We start from the raw sequence: 27,754 nt of genomic DNA on the forward strand, positions 1-27,754 counted from the left end.
TTCTTGATTTTTTTTTTTTCCACATCTTCTCATTGAAATTACACTTAAAAAGAGAGCGTCCTTGTAGTGGACCACATGGCGCTGCAGTCCAAGCCACTCTCTTTCCCCCAGAAGAAGAAGTTAAGTTCACAGCCCAGAAACTGAGATCCCCCACAACAAAAACCCGGACAAAGCCTCCCCGTTAGTTAATATACTTCACTGTCAGGATCCGAGTGGAACCGGCTCCAATTTCTCCTCCTTTTCCCAATGGTGCCATGTTGTCCTAAATGTACTTCTAAGGGGAAGTGTGGGGGACAAAGGTGATAACTTTAACAAGTACCAAATTCTGTTTAGATGTTTTTCTTTGAAGTTCCTGGTTTCTAACTTTATTTTATGCTCCGGAGCCTGAAGTCTCGCCACTAGAGAAATCCAAACTTTTTTTTTCCAGGGGACCTTAACCCCTTTCTCATTCTACTTCTCACAGGGACTTGAACCCCTTTCTTTACTCTCTAAAATCATGAGGATATAGCTAAATTGTGTAGCCAAGATCTTTCTCCTGAGTAGGGGAGAAAACTAAGGGGTGTAGGTTTAAGGTGAGGGGAAAGATTTAAAAGGGACCTGAAGGGCAACTATCTCCCACAGACTGTGGTGCTAATATGGAATGAGCTTTTGGAGGAAGTGAGAGAGGCAGGTACAATTATAACCACTGGCCCAGTTGATCATGATCCTGTTGTACTCTTAGATAACCTTCTTCACTGTTCATTAAACTACCAATTTTGGTGACCGGTATATACACAGGAAAGGTTTAAAGGGATGTAGACCAAACCAGTAAATAGGGCTAGTTCAGTTTAGGAAACTTGGTTGGCATGGTCGAGTCATGCTGAAGAGCCTGTTCCCACACTGTATGACTGACTCTATGCTGTAAAGGAATGGCCTTGGGGCATAGATTAAAATTTTGTTTTGCTAGGTATAAGTTTTTACATTTTTTTTTCCCCTGTACAGGTCGTTCCGCAATAACACACGTTTCATTAATGTGAATTTGTTATAACACGATGGAATTGGGGGCACTGTTTCTAAAGCATGAATCTTTAGAAGTGTGTATTGATTATAATGCGATTCTGGCCTCATTAGTTTAAATGGTGCTACTATTATGTAATTTTCTTAACACTGGATTGCATGAGAGTGGAACTACCATGTTATAGCAGAACTGACTGTACCTAGACTTTTTTTTTCAGTTTTTGTGCATTAAACTTTGTTCAATTGTTAAAGAAACTGTGCATTACATTAATTTTTTTAATAACACCTTATCTATCTGGCCAGATTTCATTCAGCGATCTGACTGGTCCAGCTGTACCATCACCTGGAATCGTAACAAAACTAGACTTCTATTCAATGGAGTTTAAAAGATTGAGGAGTGATCTAATTGATAAATTTAAAATGATAAAAGCATGAGTGTATATGGGAAAATTACTGGGTCAATGGAAATGGTTAAGACTGAGTTTGGATTTTTTTAGATAAGTGGAGTCTTGAGAAATGTGGATTGAAGCTTGGTAAGCTGAGTTGCAGGTCGGGTCTAATTATGTTGAATAACTATATAGGATCAAAGTGCTGAACGACCTATTCCTCTTGTTTCTCGCAATGGAGTTTAAAATGTTACTGGCAAGGAAGCAGTGTGGAATTTGCACTGCCATGTTCTATCTGGATTTTCTTTTCAAAAAATGAGAGGTTTACTCTTTAGCAGTTAAGCACTATTGCTGAGGAAGAATGGGCAAAAGAAAGTAAAAGCTCAGCTGAGTGTAATAATGTTTATGTAGTAATAGTAGTGCTCTTTGGCTTAGTAAATTTGAAAATTTAGTTTCTTAATAGAAATGTTGATAAATACCACACTGCTCCTGGTCCAAAAATATGACTACATTTCAGAAGAAAGATTATTTAACACACTTTGTAACTTCATTTTCAAGGCTTATGATTTATGGTCACTGAAAAAGTAGAGTTCTACTTATATCAACCTTTCTGTGGAAATCACAGACAGTTGCCTTGCTTATACTGTGCCAGAGCTCGGAGTACACTTTCATGAGGCTTGTATTTCAATTTGCCTACATCTTTAAGAAAACTGTTCTGGCTGATGTTTTCCTTCAGATGTTTATGGCATTACCAAATTAGTGCATTGTGAAGCACTCACAAAGGGATGCATGTTAATTTTCCTAATTGCTCACTAAAAGAAAGCAATTGTTTTAATTTGCTTTCGTCAAATTTTAATTGAATATGGTAATGCCAAAAGCATTTTAAAAAGGTGCAAAAAACAAATTGTTTTTGTAAGTTACTTCAGTTGTTTCTCCCAGTATCTACTATTCATATTTGATACCATATCAAATTCCATTTGCCCATTCTCCCTGTCCTTTCTGATATTGGACAAGTTGGGCTGAAGGGTCTGTTTCCATGCTGTAAACCTCTGACTCTATAAGCCAGAAAATTTAAACTTTGTTTCCTTGTTTAAATATTTCTGTAGTGTGCCTCTCTGCTTTCACCCTGACCTCCTCAAGTGCTCCAAGCTACTACTTCAACCAAACTCTTATGCTACTGTAACAATAGGTTCAGGTGTATTTATCCCACAGCTGATGGCTGATCCATCAGCTATTTAAACTATATTTCACTCTTAGAAACCCCTCAACTACTCAGTTCTTCAAATCATCTTGCGTCATTCCAGTACGAGGAAAATGTTTGCATTGTTACAGAGGACATCGGCTCAGTGAACCTCGTTAGCATAAAATGTGTGAGATTAGATTTTTCAGAATTAACATGGTGCATTTATCAATTCGCAAATAAATTCTGAAGTGCATTGCTTTTGTTTGGGATATTGCCCCTGATTTAGAGAGTATTGAATTATAAAACTTGCAATGTTTAAAATACTCAAAGTTTGTGCGAAGATTTGTGCAATGTTTAAAATAGTTTACAGACCTACCTGTTAAGCAACTGAATACTGTCTGTATTTTTACAATTGTTAACTTATTATGAATATTTGTAAAGTTTTGGCTTGGGTTATTTTGTGTAGACAGTTCAATGCCATGATATAAAATTCCCATTGTTGTAATGACCACCTTTCCCGTTTTTTAAAAAAAAAAGGTACTTATTTTGTCAGCAGTTTTTTTTAAGTAATACTGCTGGAATATTAAAATAAGCATTCCAATTAATTATTCAGGGACTTTAAAAGTAGACTTCATTTTCTTCTGGGTAGATCCATTTTTATTTTCAGTGAGAGGTTTCAAAGTTGGGTATTAAAATATTTCTTGGACTCATTCAGGCCAAGAGTTTTTTTAGAGTCACTTGGTATCTGACATACATGCAAATATTTTGCCTTTTTTAAACTTTCCAATTAAATCCCACAGATAATATAGATTTGTGTTGGTGCAATTTTCAGTGCAATCTTGTCAAATAGCCTTAGTTTCCCTTTGGGTTGACGGGGACTAAGCAGAGCTAAATGTGCACAGGGTGTTGTTGCTCCATCTTAGTGAGAATCTAATGATTTTTCCATGCCCCTATTTATCAGGGTGTTTGAAACAAAAGCATTGTAGTTTGTAAGCAACATCATTGTTCTAGAACATCATTTGAATTTCTCTTCCCACCCACTACATCTTGCCCAAGCCAGACCTGTCAACCAAATATGCTCCGAGCTGGTTTGTGTTCAGGAATAGGAAATAGAGGAGTCTTTTTTTTTTAGATTGTCCTTTTTAAACTTTGCAATAGAGACTGACTTTCACATATGTTTATTGAGATCAATTAATGAGCAAAAAATGAATGTTAAAAGTGCAATCTTCTAATTTGCATGGCTTAATCAGCTGAACTGAAAATAACTATAACATTTTCAAACTGTTACTTTTTAAAAAAAAAAGTTCCAAGTACTAAAACAGGTTAACTTTGTAAACGGTACATATTTGTTCAGGTCATTCATCATCCTGCAAACTTTGAAAATTGCGTGTTGATTGAAGCGCAGGAATCTTAAAAATTGGTCAAGTACACCATTTCGGCACAAACTAAATTCATTTAAATGTGAGACCTTTTTCCTCACGAAGTACACTAATTGAGATAATTGACTGCATTTTCTGATTTGCGTCAGCAGCCTTGACTCAGAAACTAGATGCAAGTTGGTCAAATTTTAACTCCAAAATGATCAAATAACTTGAGTAAAATCAGGGTAGAACAGATGAAATTTAATGCAGTCAAGCGTAAATAAACTCCTACAAATTGGAGAAATGGTTGTACTCCATGAGGAATGATAAAATAACTGAAGAGTCGCAGGAATTTTATTAACCTGAGCTCTCAGCATGTCTGCCCAACGTCACGCAACAGTTAATATCAAAATAATGTTTAATAGCATGAGGAAAACAATAGAATACAAGTTAGAGGAAGATGTGATCAAACTGCAAGTGTTCTGGTAAGACTGTTCCTTCAGTATTGTGTACATTGCAATTCATATTGCACCGTCATTGTTCAAACACTTTCTGATGAAAGTAGCATTAACTGTAAGGCAGCCCACTAAACATTTTTTAAATATGCTAATTGTAGATGATAGGTTTCATTTTTTGCTAATTGGCTTGCAGGAGATTATGCACTAGCAACATTAAAGATATGCTAGAGTGTCTAATTGAGATGTAAGAAAAATGTACAGGTTGTTCTGCTATAATGCGGCAGTTACATTCCTCTGCAATCCTGTGCTATAGAAAATCGCGTTGTAGAAGATCGCTATACATGTTCAGTAGAAAGTTTGTGTTATCCAAACAACGTCCACAATTCGTCAATCTCGTTATAGCTAAATCGCATTGATGAAACGCGTGGTATACCAGAACTACCTGTATATTCTTTATTGTTCTATGTACTTTTTTGAGCTAATTCTTTTTTTTCATGTTCAAACTTCCGTTTATGTTCAAATCAGGTACACTTAAACTAGCGAAGTAAAATGTATACTTATTTAGGCTTTAGTCAAAAGATGAAATGTGTTTTGCCTTTTGTGTGTGACATTAATTTAAAGACTATAAGTTTGATAACTTATTAAACAATGCATCTTATAGTTTGTTCTTAAATACTCAATTAGACTAGGAATTTGCAGTCAAGCCACAAAATACATTTTGGTCCTAATACTTAGGAATTGTACATGAATGTAACTCCGAGTGTGTCCAGGATTATATGTACTGTTTTTATTTGATTTTTACTGAAGATGCATTTAAAAAAAATGTTCCCTGTATTAGAAGTGTACTACTCTAGGAACATGTTCCTCAGTACATTTGAACAAAGGAAAATAAATGCGATGAATATCCTCACATCCATTCATCTACAGACTATCTAACTATTTGATTTCCCTCTTTTTAGTCTTAAAAGACTGATTTTTGTGAGCCATGTGACTGTTTTTACTTTGAATTCGTAGCCATATTCCTGTCCCTTCCAAAAAGTTTGATTGATTTTGTGGTTTTCGAACAAGGATAAGCTCCATAATATTCTATTAGTGAATTGTCTAATATCTAGCCGGAGTTTACTTGTATGCTGCTGTGAAGAATTTCTCCTCCTGAAAGGGAACCTGGAAATCTAAATGTAAAGTAGTTAATTAAGTACTTGGCAATTTTAGGCAATGTTAAATACACAACATTCAAAATATACATTTTCTTATTCATTTTGGATAAAGAAATTAAGTGGAGATCTAAGCACCTGCCTGTTTTTGAATGAAGACTTGAATGACTGGCATGCGCTGAATAGCCTAATGTACCTTTTTGCAATAATTGTGGTTTTGCATGACACATTCTAAAGTTTCAAGGGGGTTGTTTACATCATTTAAAAGGCAGAACAACAGTAGCTTTTCTGAGCCTTCTTGAAAATCACGTGTTAACACTCTGGGCATTCATAACCACAAATTTCTTATTCAAAGATCTAATTTAATTCCTTTTTACATAATTAGTCATGCAAGTGCAATGACAGTGTATCAGGGCAAAATATTCTTTGAATGTTGGAATTTACTGGACTAAACTCTCCCTTAATCATTTATGTATGCTATGGAGCAGGATGTAAAATTGCCAGTTAAATTAACAGTATTAGAATAATTTCTACCATACATAAAGGATAGTTTTCAAGATTCTAACCTTTACTGAGTAGGTTTATTTATTCTGAATCATAGTCAAAAGATACAATTAGTGCAACATTTTCATCTAACTGTTTTTTGTCAATTTGTTTATGGAATGAGGATATTGGTGCCTTTACTGCCAATCACTAATTACCATGGAGAAGATGATGTTGAACTGCATTCTTAAACCTCTACAGTTCGGAGTGTGGGTGCACCTATTATGAGGGAAATTCCAGGATTTTAATCCAGTGATAGTGAAAGAATTTTGATATAATTCCAAATCAGGGTAATGCATGGCTGCAAAGGAACTAGCAGGTGATGGTGTTCCCATCCATCTTCTGCCCTTGTCCTTCTAAGCAATTGAGCCTGTGGATTTAATAGGTGCTGTCTAAGGAATGTTGGGTTGTTGTAGTGCATGTTATATGTGGTGCATTTTGTTGCCACGATACCATCACAAAGGGACTAAATGTTGAATATGGTGGATGAAGTGCCAGTTAAGTGGACTGCATTGACCTGAATGGTGTTGAGCTCCTTTGATTGTTGTTGGAACTGTCTTCATCCAGGCAAGTGGAGAATATTCCATCAAATTTGTGACATGTGCTTAGCAGATGGTGGACTGACACTGAGGAGTCAGAAGGCAAGTTACTTGCTACGGAATTCATAGTCATTGACTTGTTTTTGTAGCCACTGTAATTATGAAAATACTGCACATCTTATTTTTGACCATTATTGTTGTGAAGTTTTGGCATTTGGTTTTAGTTCTCATTGTGTTGAGAATATGTATTTGGTATGAGCAGGTAGGGAAAGAGTTAAGTTTTGAGTTTTTGGGAAACAAAAGGTTCAGCTAGCATGACTCTCAAAGGGTAGAATGGGTATGGAATGAGCTGCCAGAGGAAGTGGTGGAGACTGGTACAATTCCAACATTTAAGAGACATTTGGAAGGGTATATGAATAGGAAGCATTTGGAGGGATATGGGCCCAGGTGGGACTAGATTGGGTTGGGATATCTGGTCAGCATGGACGGGTTGGACTGAAGGGTCTGTTTCCATGCTGCACATCTCTATGACTCTGACTTCGATCAGATAAGAACTTGCAGTAAACAATGAGGTGCTGGAGGCAAGGGTAGTGTGTTAACAAGGTGGAAGAGCATAATTATGTAAAGCCATTTAACAAGATGAAGAACCATTCAGTATATAAAGTCAGTTAACAAGGTTAAAAACATTCATTGACACACACTGATTGTAACGGTCACCCAATCAATATGCATGTTGCCTTATCTGGATGCTCCTCCCTGTAACTGACTATATAATTCATTAAGAAACTGCTGATTGAAAGAAGACCAAGAACTCATGTCTCTGTGCACATGGGTGATCATTCTCTCACTCCAGGGCCTGGAATAAAGATGGAGGTAGAACTATACTGTCTCTGAGCATTTTGCTTTAACTGACATGGAAATGGGATGACAGTGTCATTTAAAAAAAAAATTTTTGTTGTGTTCTGCATGTGATCATTTATTAATCCTTCAATGAGATCATGTAACACTCTCTAATTATTTGTAATATTGCTAGTCTTCAACAACTGTTGTTCATATAATTACATTCGATGAATGCAAATTAGTGACATTCAGGCATGAATGTATTTTGTTTCTGTATTGTATTTAATGGAGACTTGAACTGAGCTCTATAAAGATGTAAATGATAGCTTGAAGCCTGACAAGTATGTGATTAACGCTTTCCCTTTGACAGACCTTTAGGCAATCAAAAGCACTGTCAGCCAGTAAAAATATTGACTTTCTGCATGAATTTGTTTTTAACATAACTTATTAGAGCTGTCATATGATGAATATCAGGGAGATAAAATTGGGCTTGACAGCATTAACGTTTTTGCATGCTGCAAATTTTCCCATGATCCTAAAATGGCGCTGTGGTGGTGGAGGTTGTCAACAATTCCCCTCCCCCAAGTTTCATCTTGAGATTTTCTTGGGCAACTTTTTAAATTCTCAAACTCATTTATTAGTTGATTCAGTCATACAGTGACAAGATATTCATGTGTTTATGTTGATATCTTTTGTAAATGGACTTGCACAAGAGCAGAAATGGAATGATTCATTAATAGCCTCAATAACTGTCAACTCTCCAATGAACTTAAAGGGACGACACATAAGGAAATCATAAATTTCCTAGTTGCCACATTTAAATTGATACAAGACAGCAAAGAAAAAAGCTGAAGGTTTTTTTCTAAATCTCTCCTGCGTTTTCTCTGCACGTCTGGCAATAAATAGAAAGATTAGTAGTGTATAATGACACTTCAGTACAATTTATCTTCTAATGTCTCGAGTGTGCACTTCCTGAATTTTCTTTATAATCCTCCTGTGGAGCACTATCCAGTGTTTAATTATATTAAAAGCCCCATCTAAACATTTGTTTGTGCGGTCTTCAACACTTTTTAATAAGCTACATACCCAGATCATTTACGGTAGTTCTCCTACAACACGGTAGTTGCGTTCCCATGGAACGCCGGGTTATAGAAAATCGTGCAATATAAATGATTGTGCCTATAGGAAAAACAGGGTTGGAGTAAACAACCAAAAATATCAGTAAAAATCGAAACAAAAATAGTAGTTAGCTAAACACATGATAGCACAGTCTAAGTAAATCTTTAAATCATATATTTTAATGAAATAATACAGTAAATTTAACACTAAAATCACTTACTATAGCACTGTACCTTTTCATGAAGTTCCTCATCTGAAAGTGCGTGAGCTGACTGACCACCTGATGGAGATGTGGAAGTCCAATCCTCCTCAAGATTCTCCCCTTCTAAATATCGATTACAATTCCCAGTTTCAAGCTACGTTTCCAAGGCTTGCAGAGCTGATCTTATTCCTGTTTTAGCCGAACACGCTGAATTTCCATTTTGCAGACAGTGGGTCCTGAGGCTGGGTTTTGCTGTTCAGCTAGTGCTGGGAATCCAATCGCTTAACAGTGAAAGGGAGTTTACTTTTTTTTTTAAAAGACCACAATTAAAAATCATGTTGCAACCAAATTATGTTGAATAAACGTGCATTATAGGAGAACTACCTGTACTTCCAGCCTGCTCTGCGACTTGAGAACAAAAAACGAGGCTGATACTCCATGGCAGGAGAAAGAGAAGACGGCAGATGCTGGAGATCAGAGTAGAGTGTAGTGCTGGAAAAGCACAGCACATCAGGCAGCATCTAAAGAAGCATTGCTGATGAAGAGCTTATGCCCGAAACGTCATTTCTCCAGCTCCCCAGATGCTGCCTGACCTGCTGTGCAGGGCAGTGTAGCTGTGTCAACTGTCAGAAATACCATCTTCCAATTAGACATTAAGCCATCTTCCTGCTTAGCTTTTGTAAAGGATCCTGTGGCACTGTTTTGATGAAGAGAAGAGGAGTTCTCCCCAGTTCAAGAATTTGTGATGTCAAAAATGTTTGCTGAAATAACATAGTCAGAGATGGAGTGTTTAACATCTCGGTTTTAATTCTCAATTGACACAAAAGCCTTGGGGATGGAAATGTGTTGCTGGAAAAGCGCAGCAGGTCAGGCAGCATCTAGGGAACAGGAGAATCGACGTTTCGGGCATTAGCCCTTCTTCAGGAATGAGGAAAGTTGGTCCAGCAGGCTAAGATAAAAGATAGGGAGGAGGGACTTGGGGGAGGGGCGTCGGAAATGTGATAGGTGGAAAGAGGTCAAGGTGCGGGTGATAGGTCAGACTGGGGTGGGGGCGGAGAGGTCGGGAAGAAGATTGCAGGTTAGGAAGGCGGTGCTGAATTCGATGGATTTGACTGAGACAGGCTGGGGGGAGGGGAAATGAGGAAACTGGTGAAATCCGAGTTCATCCCTTGTGGTTGGAGGGTTCCTAGCCGGAAGATGAGGCGTTCTTCCTCCAACCGTCGTTTCGCTGTGGTCTGACGATGGAGGAGTCCAAAGACCTGCATATCCTTGGTGGAGTGGGAGGGGGAATTGAAATGTTGAGCTACAGGGTGGAAGGACTCAAAGCCCTCCGCTTCTTTCTTTCCCGCCGTACTGACCAGTACCCTTCCACAGACACCCTCCTTCGACTGACTGAACTGGTCCTCACCCTGAACAACTTCTCTTTCCAATCCTCCCACTTCCTCCAAACGAAAGGAGTAGCCATGGGCACCCGCATGGGCCCCAGCTATGCCTGCCTCTTCGTAGGATATGTGGAACAATCCATCTTCCGCAACTACACTGGCCCCACCCCCCACCTTTTCCTCCGCTACATCGATGACTGTATCGGCGCCGCCTCGTGCTCCCACGAGGAGGTTGAACAGTTCATCCACTTCACCAACACCTTCCACCCCGACCTCAAATTTACATGGACAGTCTCAGATTCCTCCCTCCCCCCCTCGACCTTTCTATTTCTATCTCAGGCGACCGAATCAACACGGACATCTACTACAAACCAACCGACTCCCACAACTACCTGGACTACACCACCTCCCATCCTGCCCCCTGTAAAAACGCCATCCCATTCTCCCAATTCCTTCGACTCCGCCGCATCTGCTCCCAGGAGGACCAGTTCCAAAAACGCACATCCCAGATGGCCTCCTTCTTCAAGGACCGCAATTTCCCCCCCGACGTGGCCGACGATGCCCTCCACCGCATCTCTTCCACTTCCCGATCCTCCGCCCTTGAACCCCGCCCCTCCAACCGCCACCAGGACAGAACCCCACTGGTCCTCACCTACCACCCCACTAACCTCCATGTACAGTGCATCATCCGCCGCCATTTCCGCCACCTCCAAACGGACCCCACCACCAAGGATATATTTCCCTCCCCTCCCCTATCAGCATTCCGGAAAGACCACTCCCTCCGTGACTCCCTCGTCAGATCCACACCCCCCACCACCCCAACCTCCACTCCCGGCACCTTCCCCTGCAACCGCAGGAGGTGCAAGACTTGCGCCCACACCTCCCCCCTCACCTCCCTCCAAGGCCCCAAAGGGAACTTCCATATCCGCCACAAATTCACCTGTACCTCCACACATATCATCTATTGCATCCTTTGCATCCGATGTGGCCTCCTCTATATTGGGGAGACGGGCCGCCTACTTGCGGAGCGTTTCAGGGAACACCTCTGGGACACCCGGACCAACCAACCCAACCACCCTGTAGCTCAACATTTCAATTCCCCCTCCCACTCCACCAAGGATATGCAGGTCTTTGGACTCCTCCATCGTCAGACCACAGCGAAACGACGGTTGGAGGAAGAACGCCTCATCTTCCGGCTAGGAACCCTCCAACCACAAGGGATGAACTCTGATTTCACCAGTTTCCTCATTTCCCCTCCCCCCAGCCTGTCTCAGTCAAATCCATCAAATTCAGCACCGCCTTCCTAACCTGCAATCTTCTTCCCGACCTCTCCGCCCCCACCCCCGTCTGACCTATCACCCGCACCTTGACCTCTTTCCACCTATCACATTTCCGACGCCCCTCCCCCAAGTCCCTCCTCCCTATCTTTTATCTTAGCCTGCTGGACCAACTTTCCTCATTCCTGAAGAAGGGCTTATGCCCGAAACGTCGATTCTCCTGTTCCCTAGATACTGCCTGACCTGCTGCGCTTTTCCAGCAACACATTTCCATCTCTGATCTCCAGCATCTGCAGACCTCACTTTCTCCACAAAAGCCTTGGGATCAGGAAACTTTAACAATGGATAAATTGGATTTTGAAAGTGGGTCTGCATGGCTAAGCTAATTTGCTATTATTCCTTTTTTTTGTAGACAATAAGATTGACTGAATGTTTACCCAGTAACTTTAATCTTGATTTTTTTTTTCTTGTATGCATTCTTGTTATTTCCCTGTAGCAGGTGTAGTGCGCTACCTCATTTTGAATTGCTGCAGTCAAAAAGCAATTGACTGTTTCCATAGCTCTGAGGGGGAGTTCCAGGACTTTGACCCAGTGACAATGAAGGAATAACAATTATAGTTCCAGGTCAAAATGTGATGTGGCTTGGAGGGAAACTTTCTGCTGGTGGTGGTATTCCCACGCATCTGCTACTCTTGTCCTTCTAGGTGGTAGAGATTGTGGTTTTGGAAAGTTTGTTTCTGGAACCTAGGTGAATTCAGTGCATCACGTAGATAGAACACTTTTTTTTACTGGATGTTGGTGGTGGTGGAAAGTGGTTGGCATTGTTCTGAGAAAATCAGTGATGGTTTACTTCTAGGTAATGTGCCTGCCATAATTTCTACCTGTCTGTTCATGTAACTGTCATATAATTTTAAGGCCTATTAATCATCACTTTACTGTTATAGATTTTTTTCCATAATCCCTGGAGGAAACAGCAGCTCTATAATAATTTTTCTGCCCTTGATGCTTCATGTGAATGCTTAGTCAGACATCGTGAGCATTGCAAGCCATATTGGGTAGCCTAAGGAAAGTGTTTATATCTGCACTGGAAAATTCAGCAAAATTAAGATTTGAAGGGTTGTTATGGGCAGAGATTAAATGGTTTGAATTGAGGGGTTTAAAACGATAAGCAATTCAATGGAGTAGGTGTATTGAAGTTATTACCTCTGGAAATGCAGCAGAAGTTCATAAATATGAAAATCATGTACAGGTACTGACCCTCTGAAGAGCATCCCACCAATCCCCATCCCCATCCCCACCCCCACAGCCCTGTCCCAAAACCCCACATTCACCATGGCTATAATCTACCTAGCCTACACATCTCTGGACACTACAGACAATATTAGCATGGTTAATATACCTTACCAGCACATCTTTGGACTGGAGAGGAAACCAGAGCACCCAATGGAAAACCACCTAGACCCAGGGAGAACAGGCAAATTCCACACAATCACCCGAGGGTGACGACTCCCCACCCACTTCCCCAAAAAGTCTGTGGATGTTAGATCAAATATCTTTTGCATTGTGTTTTGCAGGTTTTGTTTTGAGGTAAATGTGTCAAGGGATATCAAAAGCCTTCTCTTGCTGAAACCGTAGTTATATCTATAAGTCCTGCAGAGCACCCTGGATTTCTGTTGTCGCACTTGGTCTTCCAGCATAGTGAAACAAAATCAACTTCATTCAAGCTAGACTTAGATACCAAATAAGCTGACTTGATTTATTTTCCTAACAAGTAGGATATATATATGGCAGCACAAGTCTATGTGCAATGGTATCTTTACTATAACACTTTGTCCTGGTCAGAATTAAGTGAAAGTGCCTTTCTAATTACTTCTGAACATTCCAGTACTCTATGATGCATTGAATTGTGGTTTCATAGTTGTTTTTCTGTGACTCATTTTAGAACACAAATGACTTAAATTTACCATTTTTATCATTACTGAAGTAGGACTGAAGATATTAGTTTTTTAAGAAAACATTTCTGTATTAAGTGGACTCATGAACATCAGTGGCCTTTGACCATGTGATTGAATCTAATTCTTGCTATCAAAAGCACATGTTTTGCCTTGTATTGTGAATCAATGAACAGTAATCAAGTTGTTAATTTTCTGATATTACGTACTTCAATTTCAAATCCCCAAAGACTCCTGGTAATCTGAAAATTGACATCAGCAGTGCCAAAGCATCAGAGAAAAACCTTGCTGTTGTGCCTTCCAAGAGCTTTAAAAGACTCTTACAGCCTGTTCTGAAAACCTAGATTGCTTTTAGGTCTTTAATCACTTAGAATGGGATTACAGGTTTCAATTGGTTAATATCCAAATCCCAGAACTTATTTCAAATCACAGTCCTGAAATTTGCAGATTTGTATTTGCAGATACATTCTATTTTGGTCAAAAAGCTGATAGTCTGCCTGTATGCAGTCAGTCATAGAGATGTACAGCATGGAAACAGACCATTCCATCCAACTTGTCGATGCTGACCAGATATCCCAACCTAACCTAATCCCATTTGCCAGCACTTGGCCCATATCCCTCTAAATGCTACCCATTCATATACCCATCCAGATGCCTTTTAAATGTTGCAGTTATGTCTGCATCCTCCACTTCCTCTGGCCATGTGACATTTTATAAAATCTTACTTTGAAAATAGAACAGTCTGGCTCAGTTATGGTACAAACAGACTCTAACCTCAAACCTTTAGTACATTGTCTGAGCTGAAATGCTACCTTTTGTTTTATAAAACCTTAAGTTATTTCAGGGAATTGTGACTTGGAATAAATTCTGGGATTTGTCTATTAATGAATCAAAACCTGCATCCCCATTCTCAGTGACTAAAGACTTTACAGCAATCTAGGTTTGTTCAATACATCGCATCAGTTCTATGACATTTTGAACTTTTATTATAAATTCTGTATCCTGTAATCCTGCCCAACTAGCTATCTGATGAAGGAGCAGCGTTCCGAAAGCTTGTATTCATAGAATCCCCACAGTGTGGAACGGGCCATTCAGCCCAGCAAGTCCACACCAATCCTCTGTAGAGTAACCTACCCAGACCCATTCTCCTACCCTATACTTACCCCTGACTAATACATCTAACCTACACAACCGTGAACACTATGGGCAATTTAGCATGGCCAATTAACCTGACCTGCACACCTTTGGATTGTGGGAGGAAACTGGAGCATCTGGAGGAAATCCACGCAGACACGAGGAGAATGTGTGTGCAAATTCCACGCAGACAGTCACCCGAGGCTGGAATTGAACCTGGTCCCTGGTGCTGTGAGGCAGCAGTGCTAACGACTGAGCCACCGTGCTGCCCCAATTGTGTGGTAGTAGGTATTTGGCCCAACAAGTCCACACCCACCGTCCAAAAAGTATCCCACCCAGACCTATTCCTCTACCCAATTACTCTACAGTTCCCATGACTACACATCCCTGAACACTATGGGCAATTTATTTTGGCCAATTCACATAATCTGTACATCTTTAGGCTCTAGGAGAAAACCAGAGCACCTGGAGGAAATCCACACAGACGGGGAGAATGTGCAAACTCCACATAGTCGCCTGAAGCTGGAATCAAACCTGGATCCCTGGTGCTGTAAGGCAGCAGTGCTCACCACTGAGCCACTGTACTGGCAAATAAACCTGTTGGACTATAACTTGATGTTGTGATTTTAACTTTTGACAAAGCGACCAACTTTCTGGGGTGTATGTAAATAAAAATTCTCCAATGCATGATAGCTACATTTAACTTGCTTATTGCTGCTAAGAGCTTGGGAATATGTTGATCAGCCTTTTCAAAATTAAACTGCACTGATTATGGATAAATGGGAAAAAGGAATTGGAAATTTCATTTTATCCGTCTCCTGTCCGTAACACCCTTTTTTTTTGTTTTGAAATGCATGAATTTTGTGGTAAATTCCAGACAGGTATAAAAAATAATACATATTGAAATTACAAATTTAATTGCGTAGTATTTCCTTTGGTTCTGATCTTAGTTAAAGTATTCACAAGGGATTGTAATTTACACTGTTCAGATTATGTCTATCCAATTTAATTAACAATATAATGCTCGGAAATATAGGAGACATCTTCCAGAAGCATGACGTTCTGGAGCTGGTTGAACATATTAGTTCCTCACTGGCATTAAACTTTACAATTATACAGTGCCCAGTATGAAGCAATCTATGTAAAAATAGTTCATTTACACTCCTTACTCCTGTTGTGTTTTATTATGAATTGCTAAGTTAGAATATCAAATGCATATCTGTTTAACTGCAAAAAGTATATCAATAGGTCATAATTTCTCATTTTATGGTCTAGTTATAATTGTATTGTGTAGGATTTCATGCTGAGCTGCTTAACTTTTGCATGCCATTCCTTTGCTTCATCAGTTCATGATGTGTCATGGAAGTTATGGATTTAATTGCAGAGTAATTCCTCTGATGGTCCTGTTTCCAGGTTGAGCTATCAATGTAGTTCACACTGCTCAAACAATATCTTTCTGCATTGCTTAACACAATATTCTATGGAAATAGAAGATGAACGATAACTGTCTCATTATAAAATTGTATACTCAGCCAAGGTTTTACTGATACTGCTACAGTTTTCATTTAAGTGTGTTGAGGTTTGTGATCTAAGTTATAATTATCTTTTACAGCCTTCCCTTTTTTTCTGATTTAATGCTCAAGTCTTTCTATTTTTGAGTGGTTTGTTGTTTTCATCCCATCATTGAGTTTGACTGTCTGTCTTTGTCGTCTTGCTGTTGAGAGCCTGGAGCAAAAGTATCTTGGGTATAAATTGTCTAATTTGGCAGCTTTGCTGAAAAACTATAGAATGGCAGGTGCAAAAAACGAAAAGCAATTCCATGTTGCATTGCACCATAAAGGAAATAACAGTTTCATCTTAGTTGCACCTGAGTTGGGTTTGCTCGATATTGTTATTGGTTGGCCCCCAGTAGGCAGTGATCCATTAACTTTTGACTGCAAAGAAACTACGTATAACTGCTACTGTTAAAACAATAAGGGAAACATCCAAAACAATGGCAAGCACTAGTAAATGGGGAAATGGACCAATTTTCGTCTCTTGAAAGTTACCAAAATATGATGTGAATACTCATAATTAGCAATGTAATTTTCCTGACCTGACTAAATCCCCATTGGTTTTTGCAGCTTTATCAACAAGGACGCTTATGCCAACTTGGTGGTGAATTCTGTGAGCTTGAGGTGTTTGCCAAGGTGCTTAGAGCATCAGACAAAAGGTAGGAATGCTCGTTTTTCTGTCCGTGTAAAGGTTTTTAGTATAATTTGAATTTGGTATGCCCAGCGAACTGTGTGCAGATTTTGGATCTGAAGGCAACTGCCAAGTAATAGGATTCTAACCTGAAGTTTGGCAATATGGAATTGCCCCGAGTGTTACTTTCTAACCCATTTTTCCAAAAAATGCCATGTACTTAAAATTGGTTTCAAAATGTTTTAAACTAAACAGTCATTTTCTGACTTTGAAGAATATTAACAAATTAGAGTTTTGGTCTGTACTTTTGTTTAACCACCTTCTATAGGTCTGTTTCATACTTTTTTTTTACTGTTATTTTCAATCTGCTTTGTGTTTTCCTGATAGGCAAAATAAACCCCAATTCAACTAGTAGTTTTGGTTTTGTTTTGATTGACAACGCACAGAATTCTTTTAGGGCCAATTGACTTTTCTTTTTCTTATGTAATAGGTTAAGCAACACTTGTAGACATTTCTTTGTACATTGAAAAAATCGACTCCAGCTTTCTTCACATCTCACATTGATTGCTAGCACTTTTTTAAAAAAAAAAGCCCCACTCTTTACCAAACCTCTTTGAGCTTTCCTTCCGCCATCCCCTAGTTATTCGCTACACCTTTGCAACCTTGGCAAATGAAGAATTGGCTGCTCCTTTCGGACTTAATAGCCAGTTCAAGGATGTATATTTGCTCGCTGAGCAGGAAGGTTCATTTTCAGATATTTCATCACCATAGTAGATAACATCTTCAGTAAGCCTCCGGAAGAAGTACTGCTGATGACTGCTGCTTTCTATTTATATGTTTGGGTTTCTTTGGGTTGGTGATGTAATTTTCTGGTGTGATCTCATATCCTATGGCGATGTCATTTCCCGGTTCCTACTCCGATCCCCTGGCATCATGGTAGCCCACAAACCCACCAACAGGCTAAAACGGCAGCTAATGAACTTGAAAGACCCTATACAGCCAACAAGGGAAACTAATGTCATTTACAAAATACTGTGCAAGGACTGTAACAAACACTACATTGGACAAACAGACGGAAAACTAGCCACCAGGATACATGAATATCAACTAGCCACAAAACGACATGACCCTCTCTCAGTAGTATCCTTATGTACAGGTGAGGAAGGACACCACTTCGAATGGGACAACACATCCATCCTAGGACAAGCCAAACTGACACCCGCACGGGAATTCCTAGAAACAGGCATTCTAATTGAAATTCTATCAACAAACGCATTGACTTGGACCCAATTTACCCCTGCCGAGAAAAAGAACAGGAAATGACATCACCAACACAAAGAAACCCAAACATATGAATAGAAAGCAGGAACCAACAGCAGTGCTTCGTCCGGAGGCTCACTGAAGATGTTACCAACTATGGTGACGAAACGTCTGAACATGAACCTTTTTAGCTCAGCGAGCATACCTGCATCAAGAACCTGAACGTGAGCTACAAATGTTCTCAAAACTAGCCGGTTCCTTTTATTCTAGCCGGTTCCCTTTAGTTCTGGACACTCCAGTCAAGTGAAATAGCCTCGAGTTGTACTTCTCTGTTAAACCAATGAGGATTTTATAAAATTTCAGTGTGTTTAATTTGTTCTGAACTCTTGATAACATCAGCTCATTCTGTTCTGTTTCTCCCTATGACTTTGCAGTAGTCAGTTACCACCTTGTTTTGTATTGTTTTTCAGCCAGTTTGTGCTCAGTGTTGAATTTAGTGTTATATTTGTTTGATGTAATTCTTTGTACCTGGAGTTCATGCAGAAAAAAATCTTCAACTGAAGTCAGTCAATGATAACACTTTGTTCACTTATCTGAGGGAGATTTTCATTTCTGGTATATAATATGCTCAGGTTTAGGAGTCTTTTTAAAATCTTAATGGGGATAGCAGGGGAGGAAAGTATCTGGTCTCTATGAACATTTTTATTTGTAGGGAGTACAGTAAATAGTTTGTTAAGCAGATCCTTTCAGCTGACAAAATATAGATTAAATTTGCCCTGTTATCATGATGTTGACATTATCAAAATAATCCAGCAGAGACTTGCCTGGCTTCAGTAAATTCTTGAAGATCAACCTAAAGAAACTGACATGTGAAGGAAGTAATATATTAAGGGAAAGAAACTGGTGAAAAAGACATTCCCAGTTGCTGTTAAGTGTAGCGCTTTGAAATGTGGTTAATACCAATTATGAACAGCAAAGAATTGAATGTTTGTTCTTCGATTTGCAGTATATCTTCTTTGTACAAAATGGTTGTGCATGGAATTATAATCCTGGATGAGGAAACATTCTGCCAGTGGACTCCACATTGAAATTACTTTTAACCAAATTATTTAGATCAATATTATGCATTGTCTGTTCTGTTCTGTGGAGGGGAAGAAAGTCAATAATATTGGGGAGGGCAGACAAGTTAAGGGATGATGCTAAGACAGGCAGGAACTTGGAAAGTACTGAAGCTCAGATGGACTATGGTGTACCTATTCAAAGATTTCTGAAAGTAGCAAGCAGATGGATAAAATGGTTAAGAAGACCATTTACCTAAGACACAGCTTACAAAAGCAAGGAGTTTTGCCAGAACTGTATAAAGTCCTGATTTGACCACAACTGAAGTACATTTTGGGTCACTGCATCATCAGAAGGATATGATTTTTGGGCTTGTGGGGACACAGTAGAAATTTACCAAAATGCTGCTGGAACTGAAGGGGTCAGAGCCATGACAAAAGATTGGATGGGCTAGGGTTGCAGCTGCAAATTTGAGAAAGGACCTGTTAGAGATTTTGAGGGGCATGGATAGGATTGATAGGAAAACACATTACATTAGATGAGGTCAGTAATTGAGGAACAGTATAGGTAGAAGGCAAACAAGGAGAATTGAGAATTGTTTTCATTCAGAGTGATGGGAGTTTGGAACTCACTACCTACAAAGTGATTGATTAGAAACACTTGTAACATTCAAATAGTATCTAGATATTCATGAGTGTTGCCATAGCCTCCACGGGCTTTATGTAGACTGGCATGGACGTGATGGGCTGAATGGCCTCCTATGCTGAATATATTATGGTCGTTCTTCAGTATAATTGGATGATAGAAAACGGAAGTATTTAAAATTTCTGACTAGAGAAGTTGGTGCCATCTGCTAAGTTAGAAGTTGTGTTATGATTAGAGTGGTGCTGGAAAAGCACAGCAGGTCAGGCAGCATCAGAGGAGCAGGAAAATCGACATTTCGGGCAGGAGCCCTTCATCAGGAATGAGGCTGGAAGCCCTGGGGGTGGAGAGATAAATGGAAGGTGGTGGGGCTGGGGAGAAGAAAGTTGAGAGTAGGGTAAACGTGATAGGTGGGAGAGGAGGGTGGAGCAGATAGATGGGAAAGAAGATTGACAGGTGGGACAGGTCATGATGGTGTTGCTGAGCTGGCAGGTTGGAACCTCCTGCAAAAATGCTACCCTGTATTCCCAAGTCCTGCCATATCTAACCCCTCACCTTCTGCCTCTGAACCTTTCAACCCCAGGGCATCAATGTGGACTTCACCAGTTTCCTCACTTCCCCTCCACCCACTTTACCCCAGTTCCAACTTGCCAGCTCAGCACCGCCCTCGTGACCTGTCCATCTTCTTTCCCATCTATCCGTTCCACGCTCCTCTCTGACCTATCATCTTTACCCCACCTCCAGTCTCATTCCTGATGAAGGCTCCAGCCCGAAATGTCACTTTTCCTGCTCCTCAGATGCTGCCTGACCTGCTGTGCTTTTTCCAACACCACTCTAATCTTGACTCTGATCTCCAGCATCTGCAGTCCTCACTTTTGCTTCAAAGTTGTGTTGCCAAGCTTAACAAATTTAAGTTGTCAGAAGACTAGAAATTGAAGAGTTTAAAGTAAACGCAAATATCATTTTTCTTCTACTGAAATCCTGATGTATTAAAATTGCTTCATTCTTCAGAAATAATTGAGGGAGATAGTATGGCAATTGAAAGAGAAATGTACCCAGTGTGTACTGTAATTTGACTTCTTCTAAAAGGTAAAAAAAAACATTTTGCCTCGCATTTTGGTTTCGGAAAAACTAATTGAAGAAAATTAGTTTGCCTGAAACCTACTTGCATTTTAACATTTTTAAAAAAGAAGCATGTCACAGCTACACATTCCAAGACCCAAGTTTGCTATTGTTGATCGAGGTTTACATTAATTTATTCCCAGACCTCTACTAGTGTTGTTGCCATCGTTTCCATCTGCCTGTTACCATTTTTACTTTCATCCTCCACATTCAACCAATCTTTGTTTATAAATATTCTTCCCATTAAATGTTAGTGTTTTTGTGTGTTGAGCCAATTTTGGCAATATTCTTGACTTGTAGCAATTCAGAAGAAATTAATCACAGGCCTCTGCGTAGTTATCAACTTTGAATGCAAGTTACAGGTAAGAAAGAGGCAATATTAGAAACTCTAAATACGTCATGTATACACATGCAAACATCGAGTCCTGTTTTGAGCAGTAGCTAAAGTTGGCCTTAAGCAAAAGGAGCTGCCTCCTCTAAGCTTAGTTTATTGTGTAAGTTTCTGTAAATTTCCAAATTCTGAAAATTTAGGTTGAAATATTTGGTATTGAACGTAAGTGTACTAATGCTGTTGTGCAATTGGCATTCAAGTCACCTGAAAAAGTTACTTAAAATATTTTGTTTGAGTTGCTGGTGTCATTCATCATAGATTTTTTTTTCTTGCAGAATGGAAAGGCCTAAACTTAGTTTTTGCAGGTCATTTTGAAGATTTATAAACAGGAAAGTTTTCAGTTGTAGCATAAACTAAAATGTCAAATCAGCTTTCATTGCAATTGTATTTGATTTCTTCCCACCTCCTTCCCTTCCCACCCTCACACAATTTTTAGTTGTCCTTTTGTTTTTAAACTTTTCTCTGACCTTTGCCAGGTCTGACAGAACTGTTACTTGAGGTCTCTCTTTTTTTCTTTCTTTTGCATGCCTGCATTCTGTATACTCTGTCACCAACCTGACTCGCTTTCTGTGATTGGAGGAAATAGAGGTCACACTTCCTATTGCCACTGCTTTGTTGTGCAACCTGCAGAACTCTTTCCTACATTTCTTCCTGCACCAACCTCACTGGCACAGGATTACTGGATTTTCTCACCTTCATCTTGTGTGAGGCGTTGTGTAAAAGGGGAGAGAAGGTGCTTGAAATGAATGGGGTGGAAGGAGTGGCTTCACGAAGACTTCTGGCAACATGGCAACGTTATAAAATGTGGGAATTAAAGTAGGCCTTTTTGATCCTCAACTCCACTTTCCTACCTTTCCCTTTTAACCCTTTACACTCTTACTAATGAATCTATCTCAGGCTTGCTTACTTACCCCGCCTCGAGGTAATTCCTCCTCCTCTTCTTTTAAAGAAGCAACTCCTTACTCTGTGATTATGTGGTGTTTCTAGAGCCTCCCCTCAAAGGAAAACAATCTCTCAGAATTTACTCTGTCATGCCCTCTTAGAATTTTTCAAAATGTTTTAGCAAGATTGCCCTCATTCTTCTAAACCTTAATGACTGCAAACAGAAGCTACTCCACTTCTCAGAAAATCCTTCTGTGCTGGAATCTACTGAGTGAACCTTTTTCTGGATTGTCGCCAATATCAGTGTGCCTTGCCTTAGATAAAGAAACCTAAACTGCTTATACTATTCTCAATGTGATTTTAATTTACCTTGTATAGTTTTTGCAAGACCTTCCTATTTTTGTCCTCCATTCCCTTTTAAAATAAAGGCCAGTATTTCATTTACCTTCCCTATTACTGGCTGAATTTATACGCTAGCGTTTTCTGATTATCTACAAATCCCTTTGCTGTAACTTTCAGCAGTTTTCCCCAAATTCAGTTTCTCTATTCTTCCTACCAAATGCATAACCGCCTGTTTCCCACATTATATTCTATCTGCCAATTATTAGCTCACTTAACCTATCCATATACGTTCACAGACTTTGTGTCATCCTCACCAACTATTTTTGTCTTCCGTTAGCTCTTAGTAACTGACATTATGTACATACCTTATCAAATGTTAGAAGTCCAAATGTATCGCAACTGCTGGGTCTTCTTTAACCATCCTGCTTGTTATCTCTTCAAAGAATTTTAATAAGTTTGTTAGGAAACAGTGTTGACTCATAATTATAACATGCATTTCTAAGTGCTCTGCTGTTATGTCCTTTATAATACTCTTAACATTTTCCCAATGACAAATGTCAAGCTAACTGACCTGATTTTGTTTCTCTCCCTTTTTGAATTAAGGATGTTATATTGGCAGTTTCCCAGTCTTCTGGGACTTTTCAAGAATCTAAGCATTTTTGGAAGATTGTTATCAGTGTATCCACTATTTAGAGTCATAGAGATGTACAGCATGGAAACCGACCCTTTGGTTCAACACGTCCATGCAGACCAGATATCCCAACCCAATCTAGTCCCACCTGCCAGCACCTGGCCCATATCCCTCAAACCCTTCCTATTCATATACCCATCCAAATGCCTCTTAAATGTTGCAATTGTACCAGCCTCCACCACTTCCTCTGGCAGCTCATTCCATACACATACCATCTTCGGGGTGAAAAAGTTGCCCCTTAGGTCTCTTTTATATCTTGCCCCTCTCACCCTAAACCTATGCCCTCTAGTTCTGGGCTCCCCGACCCCAGAGAAAAGACTTTGTCTATTTATCCTATCCATACCCCTCATAATTTTGTAAACCTCTATAAGGTCACCCCTCAGCCTCTGATGCTCCAGGGAAAACAGCCCCAGCCTGTTCAGCCTCTCCCTGTAGCTCAGATCCTCCAACCCTGGCAACGTCCTTGTAAATCTTTTCTGAACCCTTTCAAGCTTCACAACATCTTTCCGATAGGAAGGAGACCAGAAATGCATGCAATACTCCAACAGTGGCCTAACCAATTTCCTGTACAGCCGCAACATGACCTCCCAACTCCTGTACTCACTACTCTGTCCAATAAAGGAAAGCATACCAAGCGCCGCCTTCACTATCCTATCGACCTTCGACTCCACTTTCAAGGAGCTATGAACCTGTACTCCAAGGTCTCTTTGTTCAGCAACACTCCCTAGGACCTTACCATTAAGTGTATAAGTCCTGCTAAGATTTGCTTTCCCAAAATGCAGCACCTCACATTTATCTGAATTAAACTCCATCTGCCACTTCTCAGCCCATTGGCCCATCTGGTCCAAATCCTGTTGTAATCTGAGGTAACCTTCTTCGCTGTCCACTACCCCTCCAATCTTGGTGTCATCTGTAAACTTACTAACTGTACCTGTTATGTTCGCATCCAAATTAATGTAAATGACAAAAAGTAGAGGGCCCAGCACCGATCCTTGTGGCACTCCACTGGTTACAGGCCTCCAGTCTGAAAAACAACCCTCCACCACCATCCTCTGTCTTCTACCTTTGAGCCAGTTCTGTATCCAAATGGCTAGTTCTCCCTGTATTCCATCAGATCTAACCTTGCTAATCAGTCTCCCATGGGGAACCTTGTCGAACGCCTTACTGAAGTCCATATAGATCACATCTACTGCTCTGCCCTCATCAATCTTCTTTGTTACCTCTTCAAAAAACTCAATCAAGTTTATGAGACCTGATTTCCCACGCAAATCCATGTTGACTATCCCGAATCAGTCCTTGCCTTTCCAAATACATGTATGTCCTGTCCCTCAGGAGTCTCTCCAACAACTTGCCCACCACCGAGGTCAGGTCACTGGTCTATTGTTCTCTGGCTTGTCTTTACCGCCCTTAAACAGTGGCACCACATTTGCCAACCTCCAGTCTTCCGGAACCCCACCTGTGACTATCGATGATACAAATATCTCAGCAAGAGGCCCAGCAATCACTTCTCTAGCTTCCCACAGAGTTCTCGGGTACACCTGATCAGGTCCTGGGGATTTATCCACTTTTAACTGTTTCAAGACATCCAGCACTTCCTCCTCTGTAATCTGGACATTTTGCAAGATGTCACCATCTATTTCCCTACAGTCTATATCTTCCAGTATAGTAATACTGGATGCAAAATATTCATTTGGTATCTCCCCCATTTTCTGTGGCTCCACATAAAGGCCGCCTTGCTGATCTTTGAGGGGCCCGATTCTCTCCCTACTTACCCTTTTGTCCTTCATATATTTGTAAAAACCCTTTTGGATTCTCCTTTAATTCTGTTTGCCAAAGCTATCTCATGTCCCCGTTTTGCCCTCCTGATTTCCCTCTTAAGTATACTCCTACTTTCTTTATACTCTTCTAAGGATTCACTCGGTCTATCCTGTCTGTACCTGACATATGCTTCCTTTTTCTTAACCAAACCCTCACTTTCTTTAGTCATCCAGCATTCCCTATACCTACCAGCCTTCCCTTTCACCCTGACAGGAATATACTTTCTCTGGATTCTTGTTATCTCATTTCTGAAGGCTTCCCATTTTCCAGCCATCCTGTTACCTGCGAACATCTGCCTCCAATGATCTTTCGAAAGTTCTTGCCTAATACTGTCAAAATTGGCCTTTCTCCAATTTAGAACTTCAACTTTTAGATCTGTTCTATCCTTTTCCATCACTATTTTAAAACAAATAGAATTATGGTCGCTGCCCCCAAAGTACTCCCCCACTGACACCTCAGTCACCTGCCCTGCCTTATTTCCCAAGAGTAGGTCAAGTTTTGCACCTTCTCCAGTAGGTACATCCACATACTGAATCAGAAAATTGTCTAGTACGCACTTAAAAAATTCCTCTCCATCTAAACCTTTAACACTATGGCAGTCCCAGTTGATGTTTGGTAAGTTAAAATCCCCTACATAACCATCTTTTTCTTTTTTACAGATAGCTGAGATCTCCTTACAAGTTTGTTTCTCAATTTCCCTCTGACTATTGGGGGAGTCTATAATACAATCCCAATAAGATGATCATCCCTTTCTTATTTCTCAGTTCCACCCAAATAACTTTGTGGGCGGCACGGTGGCACAGTGGTTAGCACTGCTGCCTCAAAGCGCCAGAGACCCGGGTTCAATTCCCGCCTCAGGCGACTGACTATGTGGAGTTTGCACGTTCTCCCCGTGTCTGCGTGGGTTTCCTCCGGGTGCTCCGGTTTCCTCCCACAGTCCAAAGATGTGCAGGGTCAGGTGAATTGGCCATACTAAATTGCCCGTAGTGTTAAGTAAGGGGTAAATGTAGGTGTATGGGTGGGTTTCGCTTCGGCGGGTCGGTGTGGACTTGTTGGGCCGAAGGGCCTGTTTCCACACTGTAATCTAATCTAATCTAATCTAATCAAACTTCCCTGGATGTATTTCTGGGAATATCCTCCCTCAGCACAGCTGTAATGCTATCCCTTATCAAAAATGCCACTCCCCCTCCTCTCTTGCCTCCCGTTCTATCCTTCCTGTAGCATTTGTATCTTGGAACATTAAGCTGCCAGTCCTGCCCATCCCTGAGCCATGTTTCTGTAATTGCATGATATCCCAGTCCATGTTCCTAACCATGACCTGAGTTCATCTGCCTTCCCTGTTAGGCCCCTTGCATTGAAATAAATGCAGTTTAATTTATTAGTCCTACCTTGTCCCTGCCTGCCCTGACTGTTTGACTCACTTCTGTTCTCAGCTGTACCCGTCTCAGATCGATCTCTTTCCTCACTATCTCCCTGGGTCCCACCACCCCACCTTACTAGTTTAAATCCTCCCAAACAGTTCGAGCAAATTTCCCTGCCAGTATATTAGTCCCTTTCCAATTTAGGTGCAATCCGTCCTTCTTGTGCAGGTCACTTCCACCCCAAAAGCAATTCCAATGATCCAAAAATGTGAATCCTTCTCCCATACACCAGCTCCTCAGCCATGCATTCATCTGCTGTATCCTCTATTCCTGCCCTTCCTAGCTCGTAGCACTGGGGTAATCCAGATATTACTACCCTTGAGGACCTCCTTTTTAAATTTCTGCCTAACTCTCTCTAATCTCCCTTCAGAGTCTCAACCTTTTCCCTTCCTATATCGTTGGTTCCAATGTGGACAATGACCTCCTGCTGGCCCCTCTCCCCCGTGAGAACATTCTGCACCCTCTCTGAGACATCCTTGATCTTGGCACCAGGGAAACAACACACCATTCTGCTTTTTCTCTGCTGGCCACAGAAACGTCTGTCTGTACCTCGGACTACAGAATCCCCCAACACAATTGATCTCTTGGAAGCCGACGTACCCCTCGTTGCATTAGAGCCAGTCTCCATACCAGAAACTTGGCTGTTCGTGCTACGTTCCCCTGAGAATCCATCGCCCCCTACATTTTCCAAAACAGCGTACCTGTTTGAAATAGGTATATCCACAAAAGACTCCTGCCCTAGGTGCCGACCTCTCTCATCCTTCCTGGAGTTAACCCATCTACGTGACTGTATCTGAGACTTTCCCCCTTCCTATAACTGCCATCCATCACATCCTGTTGCTGTTGCAAATTCCTCATCGCTTCTATCTGTCTCTCCAACTGATCCACTCGATCTGATAAGATTTGTATCCAACAGCATTTTTGGCAGATATAATCTGCAGTAACCCTTAAACTTTCTTTAAACTCCCACATCTGACAAGAAGTACGTATCACTGCAAAGGCCATTTTTGCTCTTTCACAATCTACAGACCCAGAAAATAACACTATTCCTCTACAAACACTGCCCCAGGTTAAATTAATAGCTATGGCTTCTATTTTAAGTTTAATCAAGAGACTTATCTCCAAAAACATGTAATCAAGAAAGAATCCACTATATTCACTACTGCAGCCCTTCTCTTGGACAGACTGAAACAACAATTAACTTATCTGATTCTGTGCTGTGAATTTTGCCCAACAGTTCCTCCAAGATTAGTTGTGAATTTCACGGTTAATTTTCCCAGAAGCACTCTATGTCCAGCGATACACTAATTCAAACAGCAAAGACAGTAACTATGCAGGTTCGCTCTCTCGTGCACTGTCCATGTGCTTCTTTTGTCTGCTCTTCTCCCTTTTAAACTGGTGTTGTTTTGACTTTTT

The 27,754-nt window shown here is 40.5% G+C and overlaps 1 protein-coding gene and 1 long non-coding RNA gene across 4 annotated transcripts in view; one reads left to right on the top strand and one right to left on the bottom strand.

The window, feature by feature from the left end:
* The window catches only part of appbp2 (amyloid beta precursor protein binding protein 2), a 91,735-nt gene that overhangs the window by 18,949 nt on the left and 45,032 nt on the right, over positions 1-27,754 (top strand). For all 3 annotated transcript variants that reach the window (XM_087977385.1, XM_043718527.2, XM_043718528.2), the window contains one exon: positions 16,650-16,738. In XM_087977385.1, the coding sequence (XP_087833511.1) occupies positions 16,650-16,738 (89 nt within the window). The remainder of the gene's footprint in view (positions 1-16,649; positions 16,739-27,754) is intronic.
* Positions 3,912-9,056, bottom strand: LOC122564054 (uncharacterized). The gene is made up of 3 exons (XR_006315805.2): positions 8,813-9,056; positions 8,547-8,639; positions 3,912-5,556 (listed from the first exon to the last, which is right to left on the bottom strand). It is a non-coding gene; the product is annotated as an uncharacterized LOC122564054 (long non-coding RNA).

Source organism: Chiloscyllium plagiosum, unplaced genomic scaffold, assembly GCF_037043375.1.
Source record: "Chiloscyllium plagiosum isolate Xiang-an unplaced genomic scaffold, Cpla_swu_hap1 HiC_scaffold_31, whole genome shotgun sequence".
In the NCBI taxonomy this organism is placed as follows: Eukaryota; Metazoa; Chordata; class Chondrichthyes; order Orectolobiformes; family Hemiscylliidae; genus Chiloscyllium; species Chiloscyllium plagiosum.